This window comes from Serinus canaria, chromosome 3, assembly GCF_022539315.1.
Source record: "Serinus canaria isolate serCan28SL12 chromosome 3, serCan2020, whole genome shotgun sequence".
NCBI lineage: Eukaryota > Metazoa > Chordata > Aves > Passeriformes > Fringillidae > Serinus > Serinus canaria.
This window is the reverse complement of record NC_066316.1, coordinates 103,874,479-103,901,552: the sequence shown is the minus strand read 5'-3', so window position 1 is coordinate 103,901,552 and position 27,074 is coordinate 103,874,479. Positions and strand designations below refer to the sequence as shown.

Below are 27,074 nucleotides of genomic sequence, written 5' to 3'. Positions count from 1 at the left end.
CTCCTCCAGCCCTGCCCTGCCCATCCACATGCCCCTGGAGCAGCCCCAGGCAGGGAGTGCCTCCCCTGACTCCTCAGAGAAGCAGAAAGAGGATCCAACTCCATCCTTTGCCATCCCTTTGTCCTCCAGAGGTTGTTTGCCCAGGAAAGGAACAGGAGGCACTTGGCACAGGCCCCAGCAGCTCTGGGCTCCCCTCGGGGGGATGAGGTTTGCTCCCCCACCAAACACTCCTGTTCAGGAGTGCCCACAGCCAGGGGAGCCAGGTTGGGTTCCCAGTGGGTGAAAGCATGGACAGCATCACTGCCAGCAGCAGCAGCCCCTGTGCTCCCCCAAATCTTCCCCTCTCATTTATCCTTGTGACCCAGGCCACAGAACTGCAGCAGCTGAGCCACTGCTTTTGTCCCCAGCACCAGCAAAGCCATCGTGGGGCTCAGGACAAAAGCCCCAGCAGTGGGCACTGCCCCAGAACTGGGGCTGGGGTGAAGAGTTGCAAGAGCCAACCTGTCACCCTACTCTCCATCAGCCACCTCCAGACCCAAGGTGGGTGACATCTGTCTGTTCCCTGCAACTCTGGATGAAAAATACCCACAAGAACTGGGAGTCACTGGCATTACCACCCCTTGGACAGGAGCAGGTCTCAGGACACCTTTTTGGTGGAGGCTCACAAGAGCCACCAGCCAGCAGGGGCTGCCAGGAGCTATATATATCTTGCTTGGATTTGAACTGCTCATGAACCTTCACCACAAATATCTGGAGGAAGGGGAGGGGGTAAAAGAAACAAAAACATTTTAAAAAATGGTCTCAGCAGTGAGAAAAACTATCAAACAACCAAAGGCAATTGAAAAATTAGGTACCTCCAAAGCTTGGTAACTTTATAACTGATGTGGAATCTGGCAGCTGGAGCACTGCTACGCCAACCTGCTCCAACCAGCTGTGCTGAAGCCAAAGGGCAGAGGAAACCCACAAACCTTCGTGCTGACCCCTCCTCACCCACTCAGGAACCTCCCCAAATGCTGACAGGGAGAAAACCCATGGCATGGACCTGATCCTTCCCCTTCCCCCCACCTCCATCTCTGAGCATCCCCCTGGACCCCTGGAGGCAGGTACATCATTAGCATATATTTACATGCATGCTGAGGTAGGGAGATGGGTTTTCCTCTTGGATGCACAGATGTAAAGCCAGAGGAGCTCTGCAGGTGTCAGGGGGGTACATGAGACTCATGGGCACCACACTTGCTCTCCTGAGCTGCCACCTGCCCAGCCTGAGGATGCAGAGCAGGCTCCATGGGTGGGGATGGAGGGAGGCTGGGGTGTTATCCCAGTGGATCTGTCGCTGTTTTCAATGGACACATTCACTTCCTACTGATGCACTTGGGGGGAGGGGGCTGTTGAACCTCACCAAGGCTTTTCTGATCTTTGAAATCATTTGGATCTCAGTAGAGCTCTTTGAGGTGATCCCCTCTCTGCCCTGGCCAGGCTCAGCCCTCCCAGCAGAACACCCCTGCCACGGAGGACAACTGGATTTATGCAGGAAAAATCCCATGTTTTCCAGCAGGGATTTATCTCCTCCAAAAGCAAACTACCATCACTAATAAGCACTGATGCTTACACAGCAACACCCTGGGCACAAGAAAAAAACAAACCATCAAACACAAAATCTGTGCAAATACATCTCTGGTCTAAGCCAAGCCACCCAGCCAAAGCCAAAGTTTGGTACCAAAAGCCACTGAGGTGCAGCAGAAAAGCTTCCCAGCATCCAAAGCACACCCTGGCATGGAAGAAGAGCTTCTCTGGTTTAAAGGTAATTTATTAACTCAGCTCCTGAGTTACTAAAACCCTTTCAGCACATGTCAAAGCAGCCCACTTCATACAGCAGTCCCTGAGGGCAGCACTAAGGGTAGGACTGAGCCCTCTGCATGGGAAAGGTCTGTTCCTGGAGGATCCAGCTCCCTTAATGGAGCAGGGAGCAGCCAGCACTCCAGGGAGAGACACAGCTCCCTGGGAAATCAATGCCAAAGGAAGATAGGGTGGAGCTTAGTGCTTTTATAGTCATTTGGAAAGAGAAGAACCCGAGCGAAATGGCTCTTCCCTAGGGAACCTGGGACCTTTGTTTCTCTCCAGACATGGTCAGGATGGCTGTGTGACTTGCAGGCCTGATGCTGGGTTCCCAGTATGCCTTGGAAACACAGTTTTGTGCAGGAAAGGGAGGGGACTCACCCACCAGTACCTCCTGCAAGACACAGACAACAAAGCCAGCGCTTTGGACCATGTGGAGTGGAGGCATCTTCAGCTAATGCCTCCCAGGGCCACTCCCATCTTTGTAAGAGCACAAACTCTGCTTCAGACCTGACTCTTTTAGCCTCTGGTTCTCCTTCTTTCCTGTCTCTGCCAGCAGACTCACAAACCTGTCCCCATTGCAAACAGGCCTGGACCAAGTGATACAGCCCATGCCAGCCACAGGTTCTCCACCCCCTGCCTTCCCCCAGGGATCCCTTATTTTTCCACCAGGAAGCCCAGGGCAGCAATTTGAAGACTGCCAGAAAAACTCCTTTAACTCAAAGAAAAGAGCATTCCTACCTCACCTCCATCCCACTGCCACAGCCAGAGGGTGATGCTGACCTGATCCCTCTGCTGCAGACACCACTCCACCTCCCCCCACCCCAGGTCATCATTCTGACCAAGACAATTTTGACTAGACATTTTCCAAAACCTTTGGGAAAGAAGTTGTAAGCTCCACTTAGGCAAACCAAGTGTATCAGGCAGAGCTCAGAGGCCGAGGAGACATTCCCGAGGCACAGAGATGGTGGCAGCCTCGGTCTCAGAGGGACACCCCCCATCCCCTTGGGGTCATGGCCAGGGCAGCCCAGGGAAGACAGGGAACACCTGCTCTGAGCTTGGCTTTTGGGAAGGCACACACCAAAATGTGTATGTGTGTATATATCTATCTATATATATATATTTTATATATATATATATTTATATTTATATATATATATAAAATGGGCAGAGCTGCTGAGCAAGGGCAGGGATAGGGAGAGCTGCAGAAATTGCTACCTGCAGCCACACGTCTCCACGACCATGTCCTCATACTGTTTGTAAACCACATTGTTCCCAGAGTCTATGTAGAGGATGCTGATGGGGCTGAGCTTGGAGGGCACGCAGCAGCTCGGGGGGGTGGACTCGGGGTCCATGGAGTTCATCAGGGTCTGGATAATGGCGTGGTTGGTGGGCTCCAGGTGGGAGCGCAGCGGGAAGTCGCAGACCCCCTCGCAGTGATAGGCCTCGTAATCCAGGGGGGCGATTATCCAGTCATCCCAGCCCAGCTCCTTGAAGTTCACGTGCAGGGGCTTCCTGCTGCAGCGAGTCTTCGCCTTCTTCCCGTGGCCTCTGCCCCCAGAGCGGGCGGCAATGGTGGTCCTCCTCTTCCTCCGCCTGAGGTACGCCTCCTGGCCGGGATCGGGGGGCTCCAGGAACGGGGGGCTGCCCAGGGCCTTGATCTTATCCCGGATCTCCTTGAAGAGGTTCTCCTTCCTCTGCGTGCGGGAGAAGGCCACGAGCAGGGCTCGCTCGTGGGGCTGTGGCCGGGGTTTGCCGAAGCCCAGCTGCCGAGGGGGCAGCAGCTGCCCCGAGCGATCCGACACGATCCTCAGCAGGAAGCACAGCGGCTTTCCCGAGAGCGAGCTCTCCCTCTGATCTCGCAAGGCCTTCCAGACATCAAACACCTCCCATCTGGAGGAGCCCGCGTCCAGAATGTCCGCGGCCCTGGAGTCCAGCAGCCGGGGCTCCTCGCCGTCCCGGCCGGGGCAGGTGGCGAGGAGGAGGTGGTGGAAGGTGCCCTCGGGGGACAGCGCCAAGCTCCGGTTCTCAGGCACGGAGCGCAGGATCCGCAGCTCTGCGCCCGTCACCTCCTCTGCCTCAGGCAGGCTGGAGATGTCAAAGAGGTATCGCTGCTCCGAGGCGGACGGGGAGGCATCTGGAAGAGATAACACAGAGGAAAAAAAAAAAAAAAAAAAAAAAAGGAAAAAAATATTTAAATATCAGCAAGCCAAAGCCAAGCTCTCATTAGGGAGGTGCGAGGGACGCAGAGGTAATGGGGCAGATCTCGCTGGCAGCACGGCTTCCTGAGCATCCCTGCGGGACACAGGCTGTGTGTCCTGCATCCAGGAACGCCGCTCTGCCTGGGGGCACCAAAAACAAATGGGAAGGAGAAGGTACAGAGGGAGCGAGGAATCAATTCAAACAAGTGAGTTCTCATCAGCACTCTTCTCCACATCCTGAGGAGGCTTCTCTGCTTCCTCACAGGTGTTCCACTGACCCCAGATGCACCACTGTTCTGTTTTGTCACGGAAGCCACACCTAAACCTGTGCAGCATATTACCACTCCCAATCAGGGGTTTGTCACCTATTTCTTCTGCCCCAAGTGTCACACACATACACATGCTGTTAAAAATTCCACTTTCCCCTCGCAGATAGGCACAGGCACACTGATCTAAAAGAGGCACCCACAGCGGCTGAAAATTATCCCAGCCTCAGTTTGGCACTATTTTTAGTGGATCCAAAGACCTGACACAGACTTGTGCAGTTTCTGGCACTGAATAAATATATTCAGTGTGAATTTAAAAAGAAGCACCAAAGGAGGTGGAGCTGGGAAGAAGAGGTGAATTGAGTTCTGGGAGGGTTGTTTTTTGTTTTCTCCCTCGTTAACGAGAAACCTGACCTGGGCATGATGCAAACATCTCTGCTCTGCCCGGAGCGCTCCGACCCGCTGCCGGCAGAGCCCTGCCCGACACCCCCGCCCCGCACCCGCCCACCCCCGCCGGCAGCGCCTCTGGGTGAAGCCTGCACCGCCCGCCGGGGGGAAACTTCTTCTCCCTGTCATTTGCTGCTGCTGCTGCTATTATTATCATTAACAGCACTATTATTATTCATTATGGTTAATAAAATTACTATTTGAAAAGCAGATCTAAAATTCCTATGAGAAGCAGATAAGAGCAGATAAGGAGATCCCTTTGAAGAGTTCATCTGGTTTCGTTTTGCGCTGAAACTTCCCAGGACCTGTGCTCAGTTTTCGCCCAGCTCTCACAAGCCGAGCACTGCCCACCCTCCCACCGGAGCATCCTCCTCCCGGTCCCGCCTCGCTGCCCCGACGTTTCCCCATCAGCTTCCAGTAAATCTCCTCCCGCAAAGGCTGCCGGCAGGATACGGCCCCTTCTGGGTGTGGGAATGGGGCTGGGGGGGCTCTTCCACCAGCGACAGGGACGGGGTGCGGCTGGCTCTGCTTTTCAGTTTGCCTTTTCATTTTATTCGATCGGGAATGTATTTTTTTTTTCCCCTAGCCAAGCGAACTTGGTCGGCAGGGCGCGAAGTACATATATACATGTATTTGTTAAAAGTATATCATTAAGTGCGTATATGCATTTGATTATTGTTACTATTATTATTAGATTCGGGGGTATGAAGAGGGCAACAGAGAGCGAAGAGGGAGAAGAGGACCGCGATTCCGAGCTCAGCCGGCGGCGTTAGCGGGAGTCGCTCCGGAGCGCTGCGGCAGCCCAGGGCCGAGCACCCCCAGGGACACCGTGGCTGCGCTCCCTCCCTGGCCCGGCCCGGCCCGTCGCGGTGCCCTGAGGAGTTTTTTCGGGCTGCAAAGGCTCTGGCAGGACGGGGGATGCGGCGCGGAGAAGCTGCTCTCACAGTGCGCCGCACGCCCCGGCCCCGCATCAGGTGGCTGGAGGTCCCGAGAGCCCCGGACCGCCGCTCACCCCGTCGTGTCCGGCTGCACCTCGCACCCTGTCCCGAACTGCATCCTCAGCATCAAGCGCCATCCTTGATACCGACTACGTACGCAACCCCATCGCCGCCCCAGCCTCTCGCTCTGCGCCACGCTCATCTCCGCCGGCAAATCCCTTCACCGGTGCCAGGCACAAACCTTTTGCTGTCCCCATCGTCAGCCCTCCTAACCGTACGCTCACGCACAACCCCACTCGCAGCCCTGTCCTCGCTCCCACCGCCACGCTCAGTTTCGCGCACGGTTTCGTTCCCGTTAAACAAGCGGGATGCGCAGCCCCTATCCCGTGAAGCTCCATCCCCCGCAACCAGTCCGTGCGGAAACCGACGCACAATCCTATCCCGGGCACATGCGGGCATCCTCTCCGTGTGCCATCATGTCCCCAAACTCACGCTCAGAGTGATGCACAAGCCCGTCTATCCATTCCCACATCTACACAGGAGCCCGATCCCCACAGCCGTGCACCGTCTCCATCCCCAAGCCCATTTTGAAGCCCAAGCACCGACTTCTCTCCCGCCCGACGGCGGAGTCCCGGCGGGGCGGCCGGTCCACACTCGCCCGTCCGGCCGCGGCTCCCCCGCACTCACCGCTGCGCGCCCGCTCCGCGAAGCCCGTCACGGTGTCGGCGCGGCGGCCGGGGGCGCGGCGGGCGGCCAGGCGCTGGTACAGGGCCACCATGTAATGATGCGGCACCACCGTGCCGTTGCGGAGAGCCCCGTCCCTCCGCGGCGGGGAGGAGAAGGGGGAGGCGGCGGCGGTGGAGGAGGAGGAGGCGGAGGAAGGCGCGGCTGCCGAGGGTCGCTGGGGAGCGGCCGCTGACGGGCCGCGCACGGCGGCGGCCTCCAGCCCGCGGCGAAGGCGGCAGGCGCCCAGCAGGCAGAGGCAGAGGGCGGCGGCGGCGGCGCGGAGGCGCATGGCGGCGGCCCGGGGCTCGGCGCGGAGCTGCTGCCGCCGCCGCTCCCCGCCCGCTTTTGAACATCGTCTTCGCCCGCCGCCGCCGCCGCCGCCGCCACCGCCGCGGCCGCGGCCGCCCGCCGCCCGGGGGCGCCCCCTGCCGGCCGCTCGCCCCTCCCCGCCCGAGCGCCGTCCGCACCCTCCCCGCCCGCCCCGGCAGGTGAGAGACCCCCCCAGACTCTCCTCGGGCTCCGCCCCGCCCGCCCCGGCAGATGAGACAGCCCCCCGGAGCCCCCTCGAGCTCCGCCCCGCCTGTCCCGGCAGGTGAGATACCCCCGGATCCCCTCTGTACCTGCCCCGCCTCCTCCGCCAGGTGAGGAACCCCCGCACCCTCCATCAGATCCCGCCCCGTGTCCCCCGGCAGGTGAGAGATCCCTCAAAGCTCCGGGCCCGCACCCGGTGAGGGCACCCGCACCTCTCGTTTGGCGGGGGGAGCCGCGTCCCACAGTCCCGTGCCAAGGCGTCACCCCAGCCTGGCTGTGGGGTGGAATGGGGTTGTGTTTGACTTTGGAATGCGACCCCAGTTCGGATGGCCGGAAGATGGGGGGCACCACCGCCTCTGTTTGCAGGGGTCATATTTGGGAGCGGGGACTGACCGGGAGACCACCGAAGACTGGATGGGAAACTGCTCCCCGTACTGGAGCGGGTCACTCACCACCCCGTACTGGGATGGGGGTCTCGGTCCTACACTGGAGATGGGGCTGTCCCGGCTCTGTTTCGAACGGAGGAACCGCCACCCCATGTTTCGGGCAGACCCCTTTTCCCCGACACTGACCCGCGGGGGTGATGCCGGCGGCGGGGCCGGGCCGAGAGTGGCCGGGGGAGCCGGAGCGACCCGCTGTGGGGCGGCCCCGGGGCCCCGGGCTCCCCCCGCACCGCTCCGAGGTGCCCCGGGCTGCCCCGCGTCTCCATCGGCCCCGGTAATTCCGCCTCGGGAGTCCGACACCGGAGCAAAACAAAGACCCAGCCGGGCTGCGGGCTGATGTTTTCCCTCGCGCGGAGGGTTTCCTTGGTAAAATTCAGATGTTTCCTTGGGTCTCGATTAAAATAACAAAGTGGGGTATTTACTAGGATGTTATTTCAAGTCTCTTAAGTCCCTGGTTATGTCTGTTGCGATTTCTCCGCAAATACAAAAACAAGCGCTGCGATGATTTATTTGAAGGAATGTAGGTGTTTCGCCAAAACAAACACGGCTTTTTTTTTTTTTTTTCTTCTCTCCCCCGAAACAATCACTTCTCACGAGCATTTGTCACTGCAGCCTCTTGGATTTCTTTTTGCTGTAATTTTACAGGTGTCTTGTCACAGCATTGTGAGCAGGTTTCTAATGCCAACCAGCGGCTTTGCTCGGTATGTACACACACACTGCGCAGAGACACGGACGGCACTCCCTGGACACCATCCCCAAAAAAACCCATCCCAACAAATTCCTGTCCCATGCAGCGCTGGATGGCCAGGCCTGAAGCCATTTGCACACCTTGCACAGCACTTGTAGAGTTTGCACAGCCTTTGCACAAGGCTTGCACAGCCTGCCCGTGGGGTTGGCATGGCTTGCATGGCATTTGCATACTCAGTGTGCTCACACACCTTGCACACACTACCCCTCAGCAGTTGGTGACCCCCGGGAGCCTAACTCAGCTGGGGCAGGAGGCAGGGGAAGGGCTCGCAGAGAAAGCCTTCATTAACTGTTATTCTTCTGTCAGTCCCTTAATAAATCCAGCCTGATGCTGTTCAGATATTAAAGGTCATTTTTAAAAAAACATCTGACAAGACCTCCCAGCCCTGAGACCTCACTCCCCCCTGGCCAGGGTGCTGAGACTCCACTCAGGAGCCCTCCCAGAACCAAAACATGAGCAGGGCTCAGTGCTCAGGGCATCTGTTCCCAACGATGGGAATTCTAAAAGGCACTGTCTGGTCCTGTCCCACTTTATCCCACCTCAAAGAGAAGCCCCAGGTTCCAGACTGTGTTCCTGATGCTCCCACATGGCAGCACTCAGCTCTGCCTAAGGAAGGGTCAGGAAAAGGATGGAAGGATGGTGGGGTGGGAAGGACTGTTGAATGGGCAGACAAGTCTATCCATAAACCTCCAGGCTTCTTGCAATGGTTTCTGGAGCATCCTGCCTAGAACCATTTCACACAGTCAGTTTCATGGGAAACAGTGAAAGGTACAAAAATGGTGAGTGTGAGCCCCAGTCCCACAACCTTTCAGCCTCAAGCCCCCAAGTCTGCACATTCTCCTGCAGGTCGGGGTGCATGTAACTGCGACACATGTGGAACCCCAAGCTTCCCCAAATTCCCTGGGACTGGAACTCACTGTCACTGCATTTTTTTATCTGTTTGTTTCAAAAATTAAAGTTACATTGATGCAACAGACAGCTGTGCCTCCTGTTTGTTCTTCCCCCACAACTTTTTTTGCCCACAGACCAGTCCTTTTCTCAGCCCCCAGTATGGGCACCAGGGCCAAAGCCCTGCCTGCTGCGACCTGGCAGAGCTGAGCAATTGGTTCCTGTGCATCAATTTGCACCACACCATCCTTGTCCCTGTGTGCAGCTGTCCCCATGACAGAGCCTTGTGCTGCTGGGTGACAAGAGGCAGATCCCTGTGTTCATTGTCTGTATGCAGACCCAGACACAGGCACACAGACCCCCACACAACCCCAGTGACATGGGCACACATCTGTGAGCACCAGAAGGCACATGAACACACACACACACACACACACACACACACACACACACACACACAGGTACCCCAACCCAAGCAGCAAATCCTGCCCAGCTGAGCCAGAGGGTAATATGAAATCCCGCAGCACATCCTCCCAACCACACAGCGTCTATCGAGACGCACAAGCACTGACTTTCCCATCTGTTCTCCATTGCAGCCTCATTTAAACCCTTTTGGGCTTTCTTGAATTTCCATCAGCCCAGCCCAGCCCAGCTGCAGGACCTTCCCAAGCCTCCAGAGCACTGCACAGCAGCACAGCAGCTCCTGCCCCAAGTCCTTCCCTGTGCTGGGGATGGGCTCCCTTCTCTCCCACTGCAAAACTTTTGTGCATAATTTCACCCTGGCAAAAAGCCACCTTCTACCAGCCCCCTTCCAAACCCAAATTAGCACGCTGCTGCAGCAGCAGAAATTGGAGAGGAAGGGCTGCAGTTTTATTTTACAACTCAATTAGCAAGTTTATACAGAAAAAAACACCCACATAACTGAGGGAGATTTTATGTCCATTCAGCTTCACCAGTAAATAGACTGGTTCCTCCTGAGGGCACTCCCCACTGCTGTGGGCACAGCAATGTGCTCCTGCCCGTGGGGCCCCACAACCAACGTGCTGATCCTGGCTCCAGCCCCGCTCACTTGCTCCATCTCTCTTTGCTTTTACACTTAAAAATCCTCTGGGTATCTCTATCATGGCCTGAAAACACAGTTTTGAAACTGTCCCTGACACCCTGTTCACAGAGTATTGAATCGGAAGTGTGCCAAAACCTAAGATGAAGATAAAGGGCCACATTTGCCTCTATTTTTTCCCTAAGAACCAGTCCCAAGTAACATGAAGCCAATGTCTGTATTCTCAGGAGGGATCCTGACTCCTGAGACAGCTTGCACCATGTCCCACTACATGTCCCTTCCTTGACCAATAGACCCTTCTGGTCAGGTTTCTGGAAAGAAAGGGACAATCTTCTCACTTAGTCAGTTTTCTTACTGGGAACATTTTTTGCATGGTGATTGCTTCAGGGTCAGGAAGGAATCATTCCTGCCTGGCTGACACTTGAGCTTGTCCCCTCTGTTAATGCTCTGAGCTCCCCTTCCTGAGCTTCCTATATTTGTGCCTAGCACTGCTCTTGTCCTTCTGCATTGTCCATGGAGGCTGGAGACCTTTGTGTGTGGAGCACAGAATCATCTCCATGCTCAGGTTGTTGAGTCCTGGTCATGGTGAATCACCCTGCCATGGCTACCTCCTCTTGTACAGCTGTGGGCAAGGTCCCAGCCTGGCAGAAGGGCTGCCCTACTGATGCTCTTCAGCTCAGGAATGAATTTGATATAACTAGAACCCCACCACGCATGGAAGACCACTTCTCAAAGTAGGAAACTGAGGCAGAAGGGAAATCCTCAAGGAATAACCATGTGCCTCATGTCTCAGCTACATTCCCAGAGTTCTGCATCTCCCCCTCACCTTTCCTGTCACCAGCCCTTTCTGATGGAATAGAAATAGGCTACTGACAATCCCCTTCCACCCTTCAAAACTGGAGGTGTTTGCAGCTGTTTCTGTTAGCTGAGCCAGTGGGGCTCCACCAGATTTTCAAGTCTTGAGCAAGTTCAGTGATCAAACCATTGATGCCAGTGGCTACTTGGAAGAGTGTGTTTTTATGCAGTGACCACACAAGAAGCCTCTTGGGGCTTCACTTAACAAATGTCTTCTAGTGAGATGGCTACAAGTGACAGAAGGGCCAGCTCAGCAAGTAGCTAAGCAACAACCTCGTTTTCTTTCCAAATCTTCCAGCAACTCCTTCCAAAACTTACTTAAACTGAGGCCAAGCTGAATTCCTTCTGATTGTCTGCTCAGGGATAGCCAGGGAAGATAAGGCAAATCAAGGTACAGAACTCCATGCGTGAAACATCAGATGGATTCAAGGACCCCGTAGGCTGCTTTGCTTCAGGCCCAGAGACCTGACGTCAGCTCAGTCTGGCTGCCTAAAGCTGTGCTTGTCTCACATCACTTTCTATTTGAGCAATTTGAGCACTGAGCTCTAACTAGGGGACAGGAAATGCTTTGCGGAGAGTTCAATCCTTCTGGAAACAAAAAAGCTTCTTGAAAAAGGCTTTCCAATATCCCCTCAGGGAAAATTGTCCTATTCAGCATCTGGTCGACAGGGTCTGGCATAAGCCACCTGAAAATAGTGAGTCAAAACACAACTGAGCACTCAGTCAATTTTAAAAAAAATAAAAGCTGACTCTGCTTTTTGAAAAGTGCAGAGTCAGCAAGTAATTTGTCAATGCACCAATCACAGCTGCTGGATCATGGTGATGGTTCACCCCAAGTGTCCTCACGGTGGTAGTCTAGGCCAGCATCTGGTTGGAAGGCCTGGGATTCACTTCCCTTCATTTTGGGCTCCTCTTCAATCTAACTAACCATCTTCTTCCCATTACTAATTCCTGGAGGAAGAGCAGTACCTCCAGAAAGCAGTTCCTACAGCATGGACACAGAGCCCAGCTGACACAGCTGTCACAGAGGTCAAGAAAGGTGTCAACTGTCTCCTCCCCACCCCTGGATGAACATGTGAGATGCTATGAGGGGAAGCATTGTCCTCAAGCTCTCCTAAGCTCTGCTCCATGATTCCTTATTCTTATGTATTAAATCCTTTAATCTCCACTCAGTCTTTTTTCCTCTCATCAGTTTCCCAATTCACATCCTCCCCAACTTCTTGTCCTCTAGCTCCCAGTCCCTTTGTCAAGGCTCCTCAGATTTAGGGGTATCAGGGAGGAGAAGGGGAGACCTGGCTGGGAGAGTATTTGCCAGCAGATGCCCAAGGGAACACCAGAAAAGGAACAGAGTACCTCACCCTGATCTTTCCAGTTCCCAACTCCTCCTACAAGATTCCTTCTCTGCCCTCTCCCCATGCCTTTCAGCCAGTGCTGCTCATGACTGTGGTGTCAGGCTCACTTCTCTGCCACTTGAGACAGAATTTCTCCATACAAAACCCAAGTTCTTTGCTTTCCATCTCAATGCAAAGTCACACCAGCAACTCCAGTTATGGGTCATAACACCAATAATAACTCCAGTTATCTCACTCATGACTTTCTGGGGGCAGATGTTTACCACTATGAACATGGGAGGAAGGTGTCTGGTGGTTTTTTTCCCTTTTAAGTTATCTTCCTACCCTTTAGCATTGTTACCTTCTTTCTCTCATTCTCTTCAGCACTCTAATCCCATGCTTTTATTTTCTACCACAGACCTGACAAATGGAACTAAATTCTGGCAAATTTGGTTTCCTGAACAGTTACTCTGGGGACACCAACAAGCCCTGGGGATTAGCTGAGGTGTGCAGATGGCCAGAGAAGACCTGCTAACCCTCAGCCCCAGCCCAGCACTCCTCCCTTCACTCCTCTGTGCCTCCTGCTCTGCTGGGCTGTGAGGAGGAATGGAGGAAGGTGGGTGAGTGTGTGGGTGGGGGAAAAGAAGTGGTGCAAAGTCATGTTTGATTGCAGCTTTGCATGGTCTGCATCACTCCCATCAAAGATTGTCCCTGACCTCCCTGCCAGGGCAGCATGTCCATCCATGACACACATGGGAGGTTTGGCCCCACAGGAGAGATGAATCTCACCTGAAAGGCCCCACAGACACCAGCACACACCATGGGACAAACTGAGCAGTTCACAAACTAATTCTTACCACTGCCTCCTACCCAGTTGTGCATTTGAACCCCACGATTTCTGCTTTCCTTTTCCATCTTGCCTGTTCCAACTTTTTGGTTTGTAAACAAAAATTCATGCTGTGGGTCTCCTTCTCCTTCAGCTGCTGAGCAGCATGAGAAGCTCGGAAAAAAACCCATCCCACGGACCCATCACCCCGTCCCAGCTCAGCAGAGGGGCCGGTGGCCGCGGTGGGACCGAGCATCCTCTGGAAGCGGGCGAGCCCTGGAAAGGGCTCTCCCAGGGCAGGAGCACCATCTCCTGGAGAAGGGATTTATAGCACTGCGGCTCCGTGGAAGGTGTTTTCCGAGGCGCGGATGGAACGTGGAAGGCACTAGCAGTTCGAAAGGCACCCACTCCGGTTTCTCTCCGCGTAGGCTGTGAAATACTCATAAAGCAACCCAGTAAAAGTGAGTCCTGTGTAAAAAGGAGGGAGGTGGAAAATTGGCTGCAAATGGGAACACATTTTATGTGCACACCTCTTTTTCTCTGCTCTGTGCATTAGACACACTTGTGTGAGTTGCAGGATCAGGTATTAGGTATTAAAGCTTTTACTTATGGGTGTGTCAGGTGAAGTTCCATTTTATTTCACATTTGAGACTCTGTCTCAAAGAGTCATCGAGTTAATACAAAGAGCAATTCACATCTTGCTTAAGGAAGGGTCCTTTGCAAAGTTTTGAGGTGTAACTTAGAACAAGTTTTCTGCCTGTGTATCTTGCCATTGGTAAATGCAACAAAAGGACATATATGCAATGTAGTACATCCTGAAGCCCCTGCAGATTTATTTAGTTCTCCCACAACGTTAAAGGCATGCCTCTGGACAGGGACAGTTGCATGGATGGAGCCACTGACACACACCAGTGTGGAATGTCAAGTGCCCTATTAGGTATGACCTTGATTCCCTAACACTTCATAGTGGTGTGTGTTCACAACTGCCTATCTCGGCTCTCTGCAGACAAGCTGGTGTAGGCTGACATCAGTATTTGGGTAGCATCTGTTTCTGCCTCAACAAGAAAGGCACAGACCTGTTATTTACAGTAGGACACAAAGATGATCCCGGGGGTGGAGCACCTCTCCTATGGAGATGGGCTGAGAGAGCTGGGGCTGTTTAGGCTGGAGAAGAGAAGGCTCTGGGGAGACCTCACTGCAGCCTTACAGTACTTGAAGGGGCTTACAGAAAACAAACAGGGCCATTTTTTATACATGTAGACAGAGACAGGACAAGGGGGAATAGTTTTAAACTACAAGAGGAGAGATTTAGATTGGATGATAAGAAGAAATTCTTTATTGTGAGGGTGGTGAGGCACAGCTACAGGTTGCCCAGAGAAGCTGTGGATGTCCTATCCCTGGAAGTTTACAAGGTTAGGTTGGATGGGACCCTGAGCAACCTGACCTGGTGGAAAGTGTCCCTGCAAATGACAGAAGAGGGGGCAGAACAAGATAATATTTTAGGTCACTTCTAACCCAGGTCTTTTTATGGTTCTATGATTTATATTTAAGGCAGGCAACACACTTGCTTTGCCTTGCTCACTTGTCTGTCCTTACCCACCAGAACACTTATGCGCAGGTTCAGACACCTGAGACAATATCAGATTCTTTAATGTGAATATATGGTGCTACCTGAGACATCCAGACTTCCAGCTGCTGCCTCAGAAAAGAGGGGGGCCTTCTAACCTTCTGCCCCATTGACCAGCACAATGTCTAGAGACCTTTTCCAGCCTAAATAATTCTGTGACTCTACAGGGGTGTCCTGAGTATCCTGCAGAGAAACCCCAGGTACTTATTTTAGCACCTGAGCATGTGACCTTATGAGAAAATAATCAGAATTTAGTAGGAAAAAAAAAATAAAATGTAATTTCTGATTCTGAAGAAATCCTTGAAGAGCACAGCACTGTGTATAGGTCATTTCAGCAGAGTACAGGGAGCTCTGCTCAGTTCTGTGGTTCACCCATTGATCCCACTAAGTTAGTAAGTCAAAATATGCCATTTTGGGCTCCTTCATCTGTGTCCAGAAGAAAAGTGCAGCTCAAAATACTTAATATGACTGAGTCCTGTATGAAATGAAATGAAATTAAATGATTGTTCGGAGGGCAGCTGCTGATCTGTTAACCAGCACTTCACACGTGGAACAAGGAGGTTAAATTCTGCCTCTGTCCTTACTGTAGGGCCTCACCCTGCATGCAGATTCAGTCTTGGCTGACAGTTTTTATAAGAGTCAAAGGCACAAGGACAGATAAAGGTTGTCCTGGGCCTTGATGAATTACCATTGTGGAAACTGCAAGTGAACCCAGATCTGAATCTTCTCCACAGTTTTTTCCTCTGTACAGTACTGGTTTGTGGACACAATGTTTATAAGAGAGGTTGTGAATATAAAGACTCATGAGCTCTTCAGGCAGACATAATTGTGCAAGTAGAGGTAGCCACTTGGGCCACATCTATACATGGACATGAAATGTTTGTAGGAACACTCATTGGTACCAAGATCACATGCTATGGATCAGCCCATGTCCACATGGATAAACTCCCCTCATCTCCAAGACTGATGGTCATGTACAAGTTGTCAGCTGAGAAAGGTCCCCGGCCTCTGTTAACAACTGAACTGCCCCAGGAACTCTTCATCAGGGTCTGAGTGCAAAAACACACCAGAGACCCTCATAACTCTGTGACAATGCTCAGCTGGCTCCCTGGCACTATTTAATTTTCTTGGGTAAATGAAATGCTTGGAGAAAAGCTGGGTAAATGGAGACCCTGGAGATCAGGGCGGGGTACCTGACAGGCCTGTGTGTAGAAAACCTTGGTCATTGGCAGGATTGTCTGTGGCCCAGCCTTCACTCCTTCAAAAGCTTATTCCAGCATGGCTGGGCTGAACCTTAGCCAGCCAAGAAACAGTGGCTTTTCTTGTTGGAAGAAAGGTCTGTGCCCTTGTATTTGGTGGGGAGCTGAGAAGCTGGCAGCAAGAGCAGTGAAGAACATTGCCTTGGGAAGGGCTGGCTGGGATCCTGGGACAGCCACACTCCTTCCCATCTTAGTTTTTCCCTCTCTTTTGCAACAGGTCCCTGACTGCTCTTGTAGGCAGCTTGGGAAAAGGATTAAGGAAATACTAAAGTTTACAACCTTGCACAGGATTGGAATGGATGTTCCTGGTGGAGTGTCAGGAAGGAAAAGCACCTTCCATGCAAACAGCTTCTTCTCAATTCCTGCATTTCCCTTTTTACTTCCCAGTTCAGCACGGTCCGGACTTCCCCTGACTGTGCAATGCTCAGGTAGCAATTACCCTTCTGGTTTTGTAATTGTAGCTTTGAATGCCCCAGTGACTGATCCCAGCTTAGGCTCCATCATATGAACCAGGAATAAAAACAGCTAGTTGTAGGACCAGCTTAACAATGTGATCTCCCAAGGAGAATTCATTTCCATTCTCCTCAGACTGATTGTTTCTCTCGTGTGGTGGTTGCTTCTCTCAGGTGCTGGTTGCTTCTTGCACTACACAAAGCTGAAAACTTGACTCATGAGAAAAATATGGAAAATGTTTGCTACACTACTGTACCATAAAAGGCTACATCTCTCTCTGGGGATGTTTTCTTCCACTGTCTTTCTGAAGCACAATCACCCACTTCTCTAAAATCTCCAACACCCATATAGTGCCACTTTAGTATTCACTGTTTTTGAAGAGTGTGATAAAGAAGTATTTAGGGTAGATTCATTTCACTTGATCTACAACATGAGCTTTGTTAGACGCACATCAGCTGTGCCACTCTTTGGATCAGAATTTTTCCTTTTGTCCACTGACTACAAAGCCAGTCCACCAGATCAGCACAGAGCAAGATGCTGTGCAGGTCAAAATCTAATTTAAAGCAAGAATAATCTCCCTGTGTGACACTAGATAGGCAAGTAGTTACTGCTTCATAACACCTTTACAATTGCAGCCACAAATATCTTAAATAAAAACCCATGAATGTAAATACCCATGTCCATGACCTGGGGAAACCCAGAATTTATTAGCCACTTTCTAGGTAAGCATCAGAGCATCTGACTCAAAATGCTTGTTGTAAAACATTTGTGAGCTAAACTCAGCTCCTGAAAGAAACAGCAATGACCTGGAAAGATGTTCACCTTCCTACCCCAGCTGTGTATGAATGACTGGTTGATGAGATGGGTTGTACTGATTGTGCTATGAGACAGAGGCATCATACAGAGCTCCTTGGACAACTGGGTCACTCTATCCTGGCTTGCTGTCACCTAGAAAGGGTTGGGCCATTGAAATGACTCTCATAGCATCTGCCAAATTAGTTATTTTGGCTTGAAAAAAATGCAGCAGAAGCAATGTGACTCAGTTTACCAAAAGGCCTGCATTGTACTTGCCTTTTATTTCCATCATATTGGAGGTATATGAGAAGTGGCTGGTGAGCCAAATCAAACAGGTATCTGCTGAGTTTATGCCTCAGTTTTTCCCTTAGAGGGACACAAATCCTGGCCTCTCACCTACTGAGCTGCCAGGTTTTTACAGTGGTTGGAGAAGCTGAAAATTGTCCAGCCATTTCCTCCTGTGTTGTGCTTGGTTAAAATGGGTCATTGAGTTACTGCAGTGTTTTTCAGTGGGGAGCAGCCACAGAGAGTGGCAGATACAGGGAGCAACAGACAGAGCAATTGCACACCCCTGTTTAGGAAGAGGTGCTGAAGAATAACATACTAACACCCCTTCACCTCCCAGCCCTTTTTGTTGAAATTTTTCCTTTTGGGAGAACTTCAGTCAGGTCCAGAATCACTCATAAAATGGAGGAATAGCTCCAACAATGACCCTGAAAGGTTTCCTAATTTTAAAAGGAAATCCAGGAAGAAAGCCTGGCCAGCTCTAACCAGGATGGTTCACACTGTGCTCTGGTGGGTAGTTCAGCAGAGAATCCTGGGTCTCCATCACTCTCAACCTTTACACTTACAGTCAGGAATCTGCATAAAGGGAGTCACTTCCACACTTTCATCTGGGTAATGAGCAACCAGGAGCCAGCACCAAAACCAAGCAGGCCTTGGGCTCTTGCTCATCTCCAGCTAAATAACTTAGCACAAACATAAACACCTCCAGAGCTTATTTGGTGGGAGAGAGGGAAGTGATGGTAAAATCCTTGGGCACCGGCTTCGGTTGGGTGTGTGGTGAAGAAGGACTTGAAAACCTTGGCAACATATTTAGGAGGAAACTTGTGCAGGTATTGACTGCTCCTTTACTTTTCCTGGACTGGGGAAAAACTTTCCATTGCTGCTATGTAAAGACTTAACTACCCAAAACCTATGGTTTCTTTGGTGGGAAAAAGAATTAAAATCACTGTATCTCTCTACTGTAGATATGATTTTTAAATAATACAATTTTCTGCATTTTAGGGTTTAGTTTTATTAAACTGAGGCAAAATAGGAAATCTCATCTTTTCTTCCTCACTGGCTACCATGAAAGTGATCTGTGATTTACCTAGGACCCCCAAACTTAAGAGAGGTGGAATTTTAATTACAGGGCTGCAGCAGGTCAAGAGCCAGGCTTATCTTTCAGCAGGGATTACCTATGGTTTATACTAGATTATTCCTGACATGTGGCTCATCATATTACAGGTTAAATGTTTAAAGCAGGGAGGAAAGCATGAGGCATAATGAATAACAGCTCTATAACTCTGCTCCCTTCTCTCCAGAATAAATCTATACTGAGCTTAGGAGGTGTGTAGATTAAAAGACTGCCATGACAGGCTATCAACAACCTTACCACATCATATAACAAGAGTGAACTTTAAATCTACCATTTTGGCTACCTTTGAAACTCACTGAGAAGCTCAGTCCTAATATAAAATCTCCTAGTGGTTCACATCTGGGTTTTGTAATTGTCATCTGAAAACAAATAGTGTTAGGAGGGATCATCTCACTAGACTCTTAGTGCAGCCTTTTTCAGTAATGAAATTATATTGCACCTCTCCCAAATCAAGGCTGGAAAAAAGTTCCATGCTCACCTTTTAAACTGTTTCCATAGCTGATTTATTTTGTTTTTAAATATGTTCCTTTGCCCTTGCTTTTTCCCCCTACATTTTATTTACTATACCCTAAGCAGGGCTCTGATTTCCCCTCATCCTGCCATGATTACAGCTAGAGTCCTCTGCCAGGGATTCAAAACTTGGTGGACAATTTCCTTTGGGCTTATAAACTCACTGTTGTTCTCCTGCTGCTTTGAGGAGATGAAAAGCAAATCCATGAGCTGCCAAGAATCACACCCAGGCAGGGATGCAGTGCTGCAAGAGCTGGTCCCTGCTCAGTGTACAGGAGACAGACATGACCCTGGGATGAGTTCATGGGGTCACACCTTGACCCTGATGGAGACCCTTCATCTCCCCATGCCCCTGTGAAGAACAGAGAGGGATTAAACTGTAGGGCTGCAGTCCGTTTGCATGGAACAGAATGAACAGACCCCAGCCACAAATCACTCAATATTCTAACAGGCTCTGAGAGGTTTTTCTTCCTTGCTTTAACCCTTTGTGGGACCTCAGTGCCTGCTGGAGATGGCTGGTGAGCAGTCCTGGAGCACAGGTGGCAATTATTCCCCTTTTTCACACCACTAGGCCCATGCTGAGGCTGGTGGCTGAGAAAACCCCTCTGGGATGTGTGTCAGTGAAAGTTAACTGTTGGGAGTAAATTGTGTATCAAAAGTAAATACAGACATCAGTCCTAACTGCAAACACATCTCTAACTGACTTCAGCTCTGTAGAAAATCCCAGGGTAACTGGTCCCCGAGTCAGGTTTTGGGCACAAGCTGAGGGTTACCTTGGAGCTGGTGGGATTGTGTGTGTAAGTGAATGGTGCCAAACAGGGGCTGGGCTGTGGGCTCCCAAAAGGTGAGTGTCATGGTTTAGCAGATGCTATGAAGAAAATTAACTCTACTGCATGCAAAACCAGCACGATGACACAGCTGGGGACTGCAGTCAGCACCAGTGCCCATCCCGTGTCCATAGGTAGTATTTGAGTGCTCTCTAGTGGACAGAAAACGGATCAGAGGCAAACAGAACTGATGCGCTGTCCCTGAGCCGAAGTCACCCTCAGCTGAGTGTCTGAGCATTGGGTCTGTAATACCCACACACCATGGGCATGTGCTGAGTGTCTGGGAGCAGGATTTGGGAGGGATGCTCAAAGCCAGGTCTCCCTGATCTGTGACATTTCAGGGCAGAGGTTTGATGAGAGAGCAGTGCAGGGTAGCAGGGGATGCCCACCTCACCTGGTAAGAGCTGACACACAAGCACAAGAACCACCTCAACCCGTTTACACTATTTTTCAGGGCCTTTCCTTGTGTTGAAGGAAACCACTGCAGTTGCTGCTCCTGTGTGTAGTCAGCAGTTAGAAGAGCAGAGGTACTGTGGAAGGAGAGTAGAAACATTGGTCATAGAAGGGAAGAAAGAAGTGGGAAAAAATTATATTAACTCATTTCCCAGCTGCTGCTGAGCCCCCAGGAGCCCTTTGCTCTGAGAGCCCTGCCAGTGCTGGACAAAGTATCTCTGAGGGAAAATATTCTTGTTTCCTAGCCCAAAGTGATAAGCAACTGGGTAAAGTGGAAACCTAGACTATGTCAGTGTAAAAACAACGTTATCAAGAAGTCAGCTCAGGACACAAGCCATAAGATAGTTATGTAGTAGGTACTCCCAGACCAGCAGAACCATACTGCTGAACCCAAATGTTCAAAGGGTGTCCCAAAATCATGACATTTATAAGAATATTGTATTGCAGTTGGGATTTATTTATAGTAGGTATATGAGTTTGGAGTTCTAAGAATAACTCATTTTCCTTTTGCTTCTGTGAAATGACAGCTAAAAAGTTTTTTATGATGGTGGTAGTAAAACCACAGCCACTTGACTCATGAAACAGCTACACTTCTAGTTAAAGAGGTTATATGCACTCCCCACAAACTCTTTGTTTAAAACCTGGCTTCTCCATTACCTCTGTGTTGGGAGGGATTTTGTCTTAGCCTTCCCGGACAATACCATTTTCAGCATGAGTTTCTCTTACATGGACACTTCCCAATGCTCAGACATCTTGAAGACAGCAAAAACCTCCTTCAACCTCCTGTTGAGCTTAATTACTTGTCTCCCACTCATTCTTTTCCTTCACTTTCTAGAAACTTTTGACTGAAATCAGACTTACCTTTTCTTTGAGTATCTTCTCTCACTTGGAGCAGTCATGTTTGGCCTTGCCTCATTTATGCAGAAACCACAGAGGGTCTAGTACAGTACCACACATACCTGCAGTAAAAGAACATGGATTTGTATTTAGGCAGTTATTCTATGCAAACTAATTAATAGTTTTCCTACAGAGGCTATGAATAAATTAGGCTAGTAAATACAGACTGCATGAATATGCTGATTCAGTTTGTCAAGAGTACGGAAAGAAAGGGGAAAAAAAACCAGGAAAAGAATGGATAAAAGTAAGTCAAGCAACATACCATACCAGTCAGTACTGCGGAGCTAAAAGGCAGGGAAAAAAGCCATAAATCCCAAAGAAAATAGTCCTGAAACTTCAGAGAGTTTCTTTCTCTTTCCTTTGCTCATAGAGAATTTAACTGAAGCAAAGGGGACCATGAAACAGCTGAGGGTAACCCAAGTAGTAGGTAGGAAAATGTAAGTTTATAAGTGATGACTATTACTGGTGTTGGTTCTCAGATTCTTTGGACATTTTCCCATAGGCTTTCCCCTGCAGGTTTCCAGTGGATAATTGAGTAAAAAAATTGGTTCAGTGGAAGAAATTTTCTGTGTAGCATCCAAAGCAAGCTGGGAATCAAACTCCAAATATTCTGTGAGGTTGCTTCTCAAAGAGGAAAGTAGAAGCTTAGCTCCTGCAGATAGCTCTATTGGCATATTAGTTTTCTCCTGACAGGCTTGATTTGTGTCCACCTTTAAAGAGTGAATCTCTTCACAGTCACCATCTGAACAAAGACCCTGCCCTAACCTCGTGGGAAAATCAGCTGATTATCTCCATAACTTCAGAGGTTAGCACCACTTGTTTTGTTCATATGTTATGATGATGTGGGCTGTGGAGTTATCAAAATGCCATATATGATAAGGCTTGTTAGGAAATCAGATAAACAGGCAGTGCTCAGACTTCTCCATGAGACACAGCACATGCAGCCTCTCCAGGACAAAGGATGGCAGCTCACTGGGGCCAAGCAGACACTTCTGTTTGGGGAGAAAATCCCCAGCTTTTGAAGCACCTTCACAAGCACTTGGCAACACCTGGAAGGACACTGCTCAGCGAGCATGACAAGCTTCAGTGGGAACTCATGGGCTCAGTCCTGCTCTATTTTTGCTGCCTCAGACAGCAAACTGCCAGCTGCTTACTCCTTGTTACTATCTGAATAAATTGCATTATCCAGGAAGTCAAATGAGAATAAAAAATGCCATTAGAGAAGCAATTTGTTTAGCCATAAAACTATTCATTATATGCTTTCAGGAGCTCCACCCCAGGGGTTTTTAACCCTTCAGAGGCCACATGAGAATGATTCACTTTCCAGAAGCACTTTCTGGTGGCTTGCAGCACTTCTGGAAACTGCAACTCCTGTTCCAGAAAGGCTGCAGCTAGGTGGTGGTGCTGGCACTCTGCTTAACAAAAGGTTTGTAGTGGCAGGGAGAAAAAACCATGGGGATTTAGGATGGAACCCCACCTATGAAGTCTCCCTTTTTTGTTTTGACTCGTGGGTTTCATGTTCCAGATTTCTTGTTTCACCACAAGCATCAAAAGATTGTTCTGTGTCTGCCATTTTGGACCTCTCTTGATTTTGACATTTCCATCACTCCCAAACTCCTCCAGCTGTTCCTTTCTGGGGTGAAAAGTCTTAATCCACTCACTAGGTCATCTTCCAAGGGCTGCTCCTCTCTGAGGACACTGCTGCATACCCACTTGAGGTGCTGAGCCTGTTTGGAGGCATTGTCATCATCTGTTTTTTATCACTTTTATAATATTCCCTGGCTGTGGTTTCTGCCTGTCCAGAGAACGACAGCAGAGCTGGTGAGAAGGGTCTGGAGCACAAATGCAATAAGAAGCAGCTGAGGGAGCTGGTGGAGTTTAACCTGGAGAAAAGGAGGCTCAGGGGGGAACCTTATCACTCTCTATTCATCACCTCCTGAAAGGAGGGTGCAGCCATGTGGGGGTCCATCTCTTCTCCCAAGTAACAAGTGACAGATGAAGACACAGCCTCGAGTTGCACCTAAAGAGGTTTAAATTGGATATTAGGAAAAAAAAATTCTTCAATGAAAGGGTGGTCAGGTATTGGGACAGGCTGCTCAGGGAAGTTGTGGAATTTATTGCAGTCTCTGTAAGGGTTCAAATAAACATGTGGCTGTAGCACTTAGGGTTATGGTTTAGTGGTGAACATGGTGGATGGGTAAACGACTGGATCCCATGATCTTAGGTCTTTTCCAACCATAACGACTTCGTAATTCAGTGATTCCACGAAGCTATGCCCGGTGCGAAGCTCTTTTCCCAAGCACTTCCCTGCAGGAGCTGTGCCCAGCAGCGCAGAGAAGCCGCGGGAAAATCAAGGGCAGGGTACGCCCAGCAGCCCGCAAACTAACCAGGGCTGCCCAGCGCTGCCGCGGGTGCCTGAGGGGCAGCTGAAGGACCAGCTGCTTCCTTCTTTCCCAAAATAAACTTCGGCACACATAGCCGCTCCGAGGTGTGTGTCCAGGCTGCGGGGAAAGCAGCGCCGTGCCCATTGTGTCAGCGGGAGGTGCGAGCGAGCTGTTTCCCGTGAGGAGGAAGAGAAGCGCCCGGGGATGCCCCGAGGCTCGGGGCAAGTTTCAGACCCAGGAAGAAGAACTGCAGGATGACTTAGTGGGGCTCACACGGCGGCAAACCCGCCCGTCGGTGTAGTCGTGGCCGAGTGGTTAAGGCGATGGACTAGAAATCCATTGGGGTCTCCCCGCGCAGGTTCGAATCCTGCCGACTACGAGCTGTATTTCTCTTTTCCTGCCCGTGCCGGACGTTTTCTTCTCCCCGCTCGTTTTGCACCGGAGCCGCCGGCGCCTGACATCCGGCAGGGCGGGCGGTCCAGCCCCGGGAAGGGAGGCGGGCCCTCCTCCCGCGGCCATGGAGCAGCGCGGCGCGGCGCCCGCCGTGCTGGCCACCACCAGGTACCCTCAGGGCACGGGCCGGGGAGCGGCCCCGCGGCCGCGGCGGGGCGTCCCGGGAGGGGAGCGGGCAAGGAGAAAGGGAAAGGGAAGGGGAAGGGAAAGGAAGGAGCGCGGGGCGGCAGAGGCTGAGGGGAAGCCGGGTGGCGCTGTGTGGGTTTGCCCGGGGCACTTCAGATGTTCTCCAGTTTTCCTGCATTCCACAGCCGGGGGGATCCCTGGCCCGTCCTGTGTGCCCTCTCCTCCTGTGATAGCTCCGCGTCGTTTGCCGTCCGCTCTGAGGTGCTGTCGCCCTCCGGACACATCCTTTCCGTATCGGTGTTTCGAGGTGGGTGGGCAGGAATTAGGATTTCTCCTGCGGTGCGGGCCGTGTCAGCAGTGCTTCGGCTGGTGCCCATGCCCGCTGCTGTGCCCTGACACCCTCCTGGTGTCCCCTCTGGCTGGCAGCCTAGGGACGGGCAGAAAGAGTTTATTCTCCTTTCCCACTTCCTCGAAGCTGTCCCCTGCATAGTGCAGGGACGCTCTTCTTCTTTGCATTAAATTGTTAAACCCTGTTTCTTCCTAGGTATGGTAAAGGAATCCTGATGAGAAACACTTAAAGAAGAAAATGCTTATGGCAATCTTTTAATAGCTCTCTTCCTCTTTTTTTTTTTTTTTAATCCCCATGAAATATTTGAGACCACATGAAAGCAGTTTCCTATCAGATGAGACATGAGAAGCAGAAGTGTTGATTCAGCAAGGTCCTTACCTCCTAGGACATAAATAATGAGTATTTAAGTTGATTTAACTTCAAAGTCATTATTTTAATCCTTAAATATTTGGCTGTATCAAGGCTGGACCTTCCTTGAAGCAGTGGCCTTGAACCTTCAAATATATCTAATGTGACTACCCGATGTTTTGTAGGACTGACCTTATATTAAGTTTAGCCTTGGAAATTGAAATTGGAACACCTGGATTAATTTTACAGTTGTTAGATTGAAAAAGACCCACTTGCAAATTGTCCCACTGAAACTGGAATGCTTTCAGTGTTAAAATTTGGTCTATATGTATGTGTGGGATTAAGACTTTAGCAAGTGAACATACTTTCTAGCTTCTGAGGAGAAATAGCTGTATAGCTGTGCCCTTTTCCACTCTTTTTTCCCCCACATGCTTGTTTCAGGAACAGGATTCCTAGTTGCTGTGGATATATAAATCATGGAATCATAGAATATGCTGAGTTGGGTCATTGAGTCCAACTCCTGGCTTGGCTCAGGACAACCCAAGGATCAGACCATGTGCCTGAGAGCATTGTCCAAACACTTCTTGAACCTTGTCAGGTTTGGTGCTGTGATCACTTCTCTGAGGAGCCTATAAAATTCGTATGCTTGTAGTTAGACTATACAGAGAAATAAATTATTTGATGAGTACTTTGCCTTCACTTAATAAATAAAACTAGTTGTACAATTTTTTTCTCCTTCTGTTATGACCAGGGATGTGACAGCTTGGTCCCCTCTGGAGAGAGGTTTTTGGAGCTGGGTGCTGCTGGCAGGGCTGAGTTTATCAAGGCAGGAAGCACAGACTCTGCCCTCCTGGCCATACAGATGCTGGAATAAATGTTTGTGTGGTCACAGCACTTGCATCTCTTGTTTTGCTTTCTTTCTGGAGGTGCCTTTTAGCCACCTCCCATGTTGGCCTTTCAGCACAGAAAAGCAGATTAATTAAAATACAATTTAATTATTATATGCAAATCAAAAAACCGGGAGTGAACACCCAGCTCTTCCATGAACTGTGGAAGTTGCTCAGTTCAGCTGACCTTCATAGTCTGCACTTCCTCTGTTCTGGGCCAGTCCTGCATGATCTGATTGTGCAATGCTCTGATTCACAGCAGTGTTGCTGGTATCAATGGTCTCCTTGTATTTGGGTGAAGTGATTCCTGTTAGGAAGGTTAACCATGTGCCCAGGTCTCTGGTGAATTGTCTGTTTTGTAGACAGAAGTGTAAACTGGAGATAAGCTAGATTCAAATAAAGAGCAGAAGCAATAAACCTGTGTGTCCAGGTTAAACAACTAGTTTTGTCCTTTTGCTGCTTTTTTTTTTAAGCTACAAGTGTAAAAATAATTGTTGTTATGTGAAAAATTCAGTGAAACTATATTCTATCTTGGAGTTTGAAGGTGCTGGTTCTGTTTGAATAACAATAACAGTATTTACTTAGTTAAAACATTAAGGCTGCTTATTTTGAAGGCATTACAAGAACTAGGGAGCACTTTGGATAGTATGTTCTGTTTGTTTCAGCCTGCCTGCTGATTTCTATTTGTTTAGAATCAGTTTTATATTTTAAAAGAAATCCTATTGCTATAGAAGATAATAGGGTTGGGTTTCCTGTAGGAGATGATAATAAAAGTGATCATAAGGCCTAAAGCAAACAAACAAAGATGTAGCTATTCCCCCTCCTCTAATCATTTTCCATGACATTTTAGCACGGACTTCCAACAACTTTAAAAGAAAAACCCTGGGTATATATAAGGTGCTTACTACTTTGCAGTTTGAGAACTCTAATGCAGCAGCTCTTACAGTGAAATTGTCATTGTTTCATCTCAGAACATCTGTACATGGTTGCTGTTTTCAGCTAAGGGCCATTGAGGATGCTTCACTGGTCATTAATCCTTTTATTTATATTAGAGGTGAAAAGCAGGTTAATTAGTCATTTATACTCCATGTTAACAGAAGTAGAATCACAGACTCATTTGAGATGGAAAAGACCTTTAAGATCATCAACTCCAAGCATTAACCCAGCACTGCCATGTCCACACTAAACCC

The 27,074-nt window shown here is 50.0% G+C and overlaps 2 protein-coding genes and 1 non-coding gene across 3 annotated transcripts in view; 2 read left to right on the top strand and 1 right to left on the bottom strand.

The window, feature by feature from the left end:
- Positions 1–3,050: 3,050 nt before the first annotated feature.
- Positions 3,051–6,703, bottom strand: GDF7 (growth differentiation factor 7). Its single transcript, XM_030236319.2, has 2 exons — positions 6,376–6,703; positions 3,051–3,973 (listed from the first exon to the last, which is right to left on the bottom strand). The coding sequence occupies exons 1-2, from the start codon at positions 6,701–6,703 to the stop codon at positions 3,051–3,053; spliced, it is 1,251 nt and encodes a 416-aa protein (XP_030092179.2).
- Positions 6,704–24,018: 17,315 nt separating this feature from the next.
- Positions 24,019–24,100, top strand: TRNAS-AGA (transfer RNA serine (anticodon AGA)). The gene has a single exon. It is a non-coding gene; the product is annotated as a tRNA-Ser (tRNA).
- Positions 24,101–24,186: 86 nt separating this feature from the next.
- HS1BP3 (HCLS1 binding protein 3) overlaps positions 24,187–27,074 on the top strand; it is a 57,642-nt gene continuing 54,754 nt past the window's right edge. Inside the window, exon 1 of the mRNA XM_009095628.4 lies at positions 24,187–24,282. Coding sequence (XP_009093876.1) covers positions 24,239–24,282 — 44 coding nt within the window. The 5' untranslated portion in view covers positions 24,187–24,238. The remainder of the gene's footprint in view (positions 24,283–27,074) is intronic.

Bases quoted from the DNA above. Each gene is read 5' to 3' on its own strand.
- GDF7 (XM_030236319.2), bottom strand. From the start codon at position 6,703: ATGCGCCTCCGCGCCGCCGCCGCCGCCCTCTGCCTCTGCCTGCTGGGC. The intron at 3,974-6,375 runs GTGAGTGCGGGG...TATCTCTTCCAG, and splicing joins CGCGGAGCGGGCGCGCAGCG to ATGCCTCCCCGTCCGCCTCG.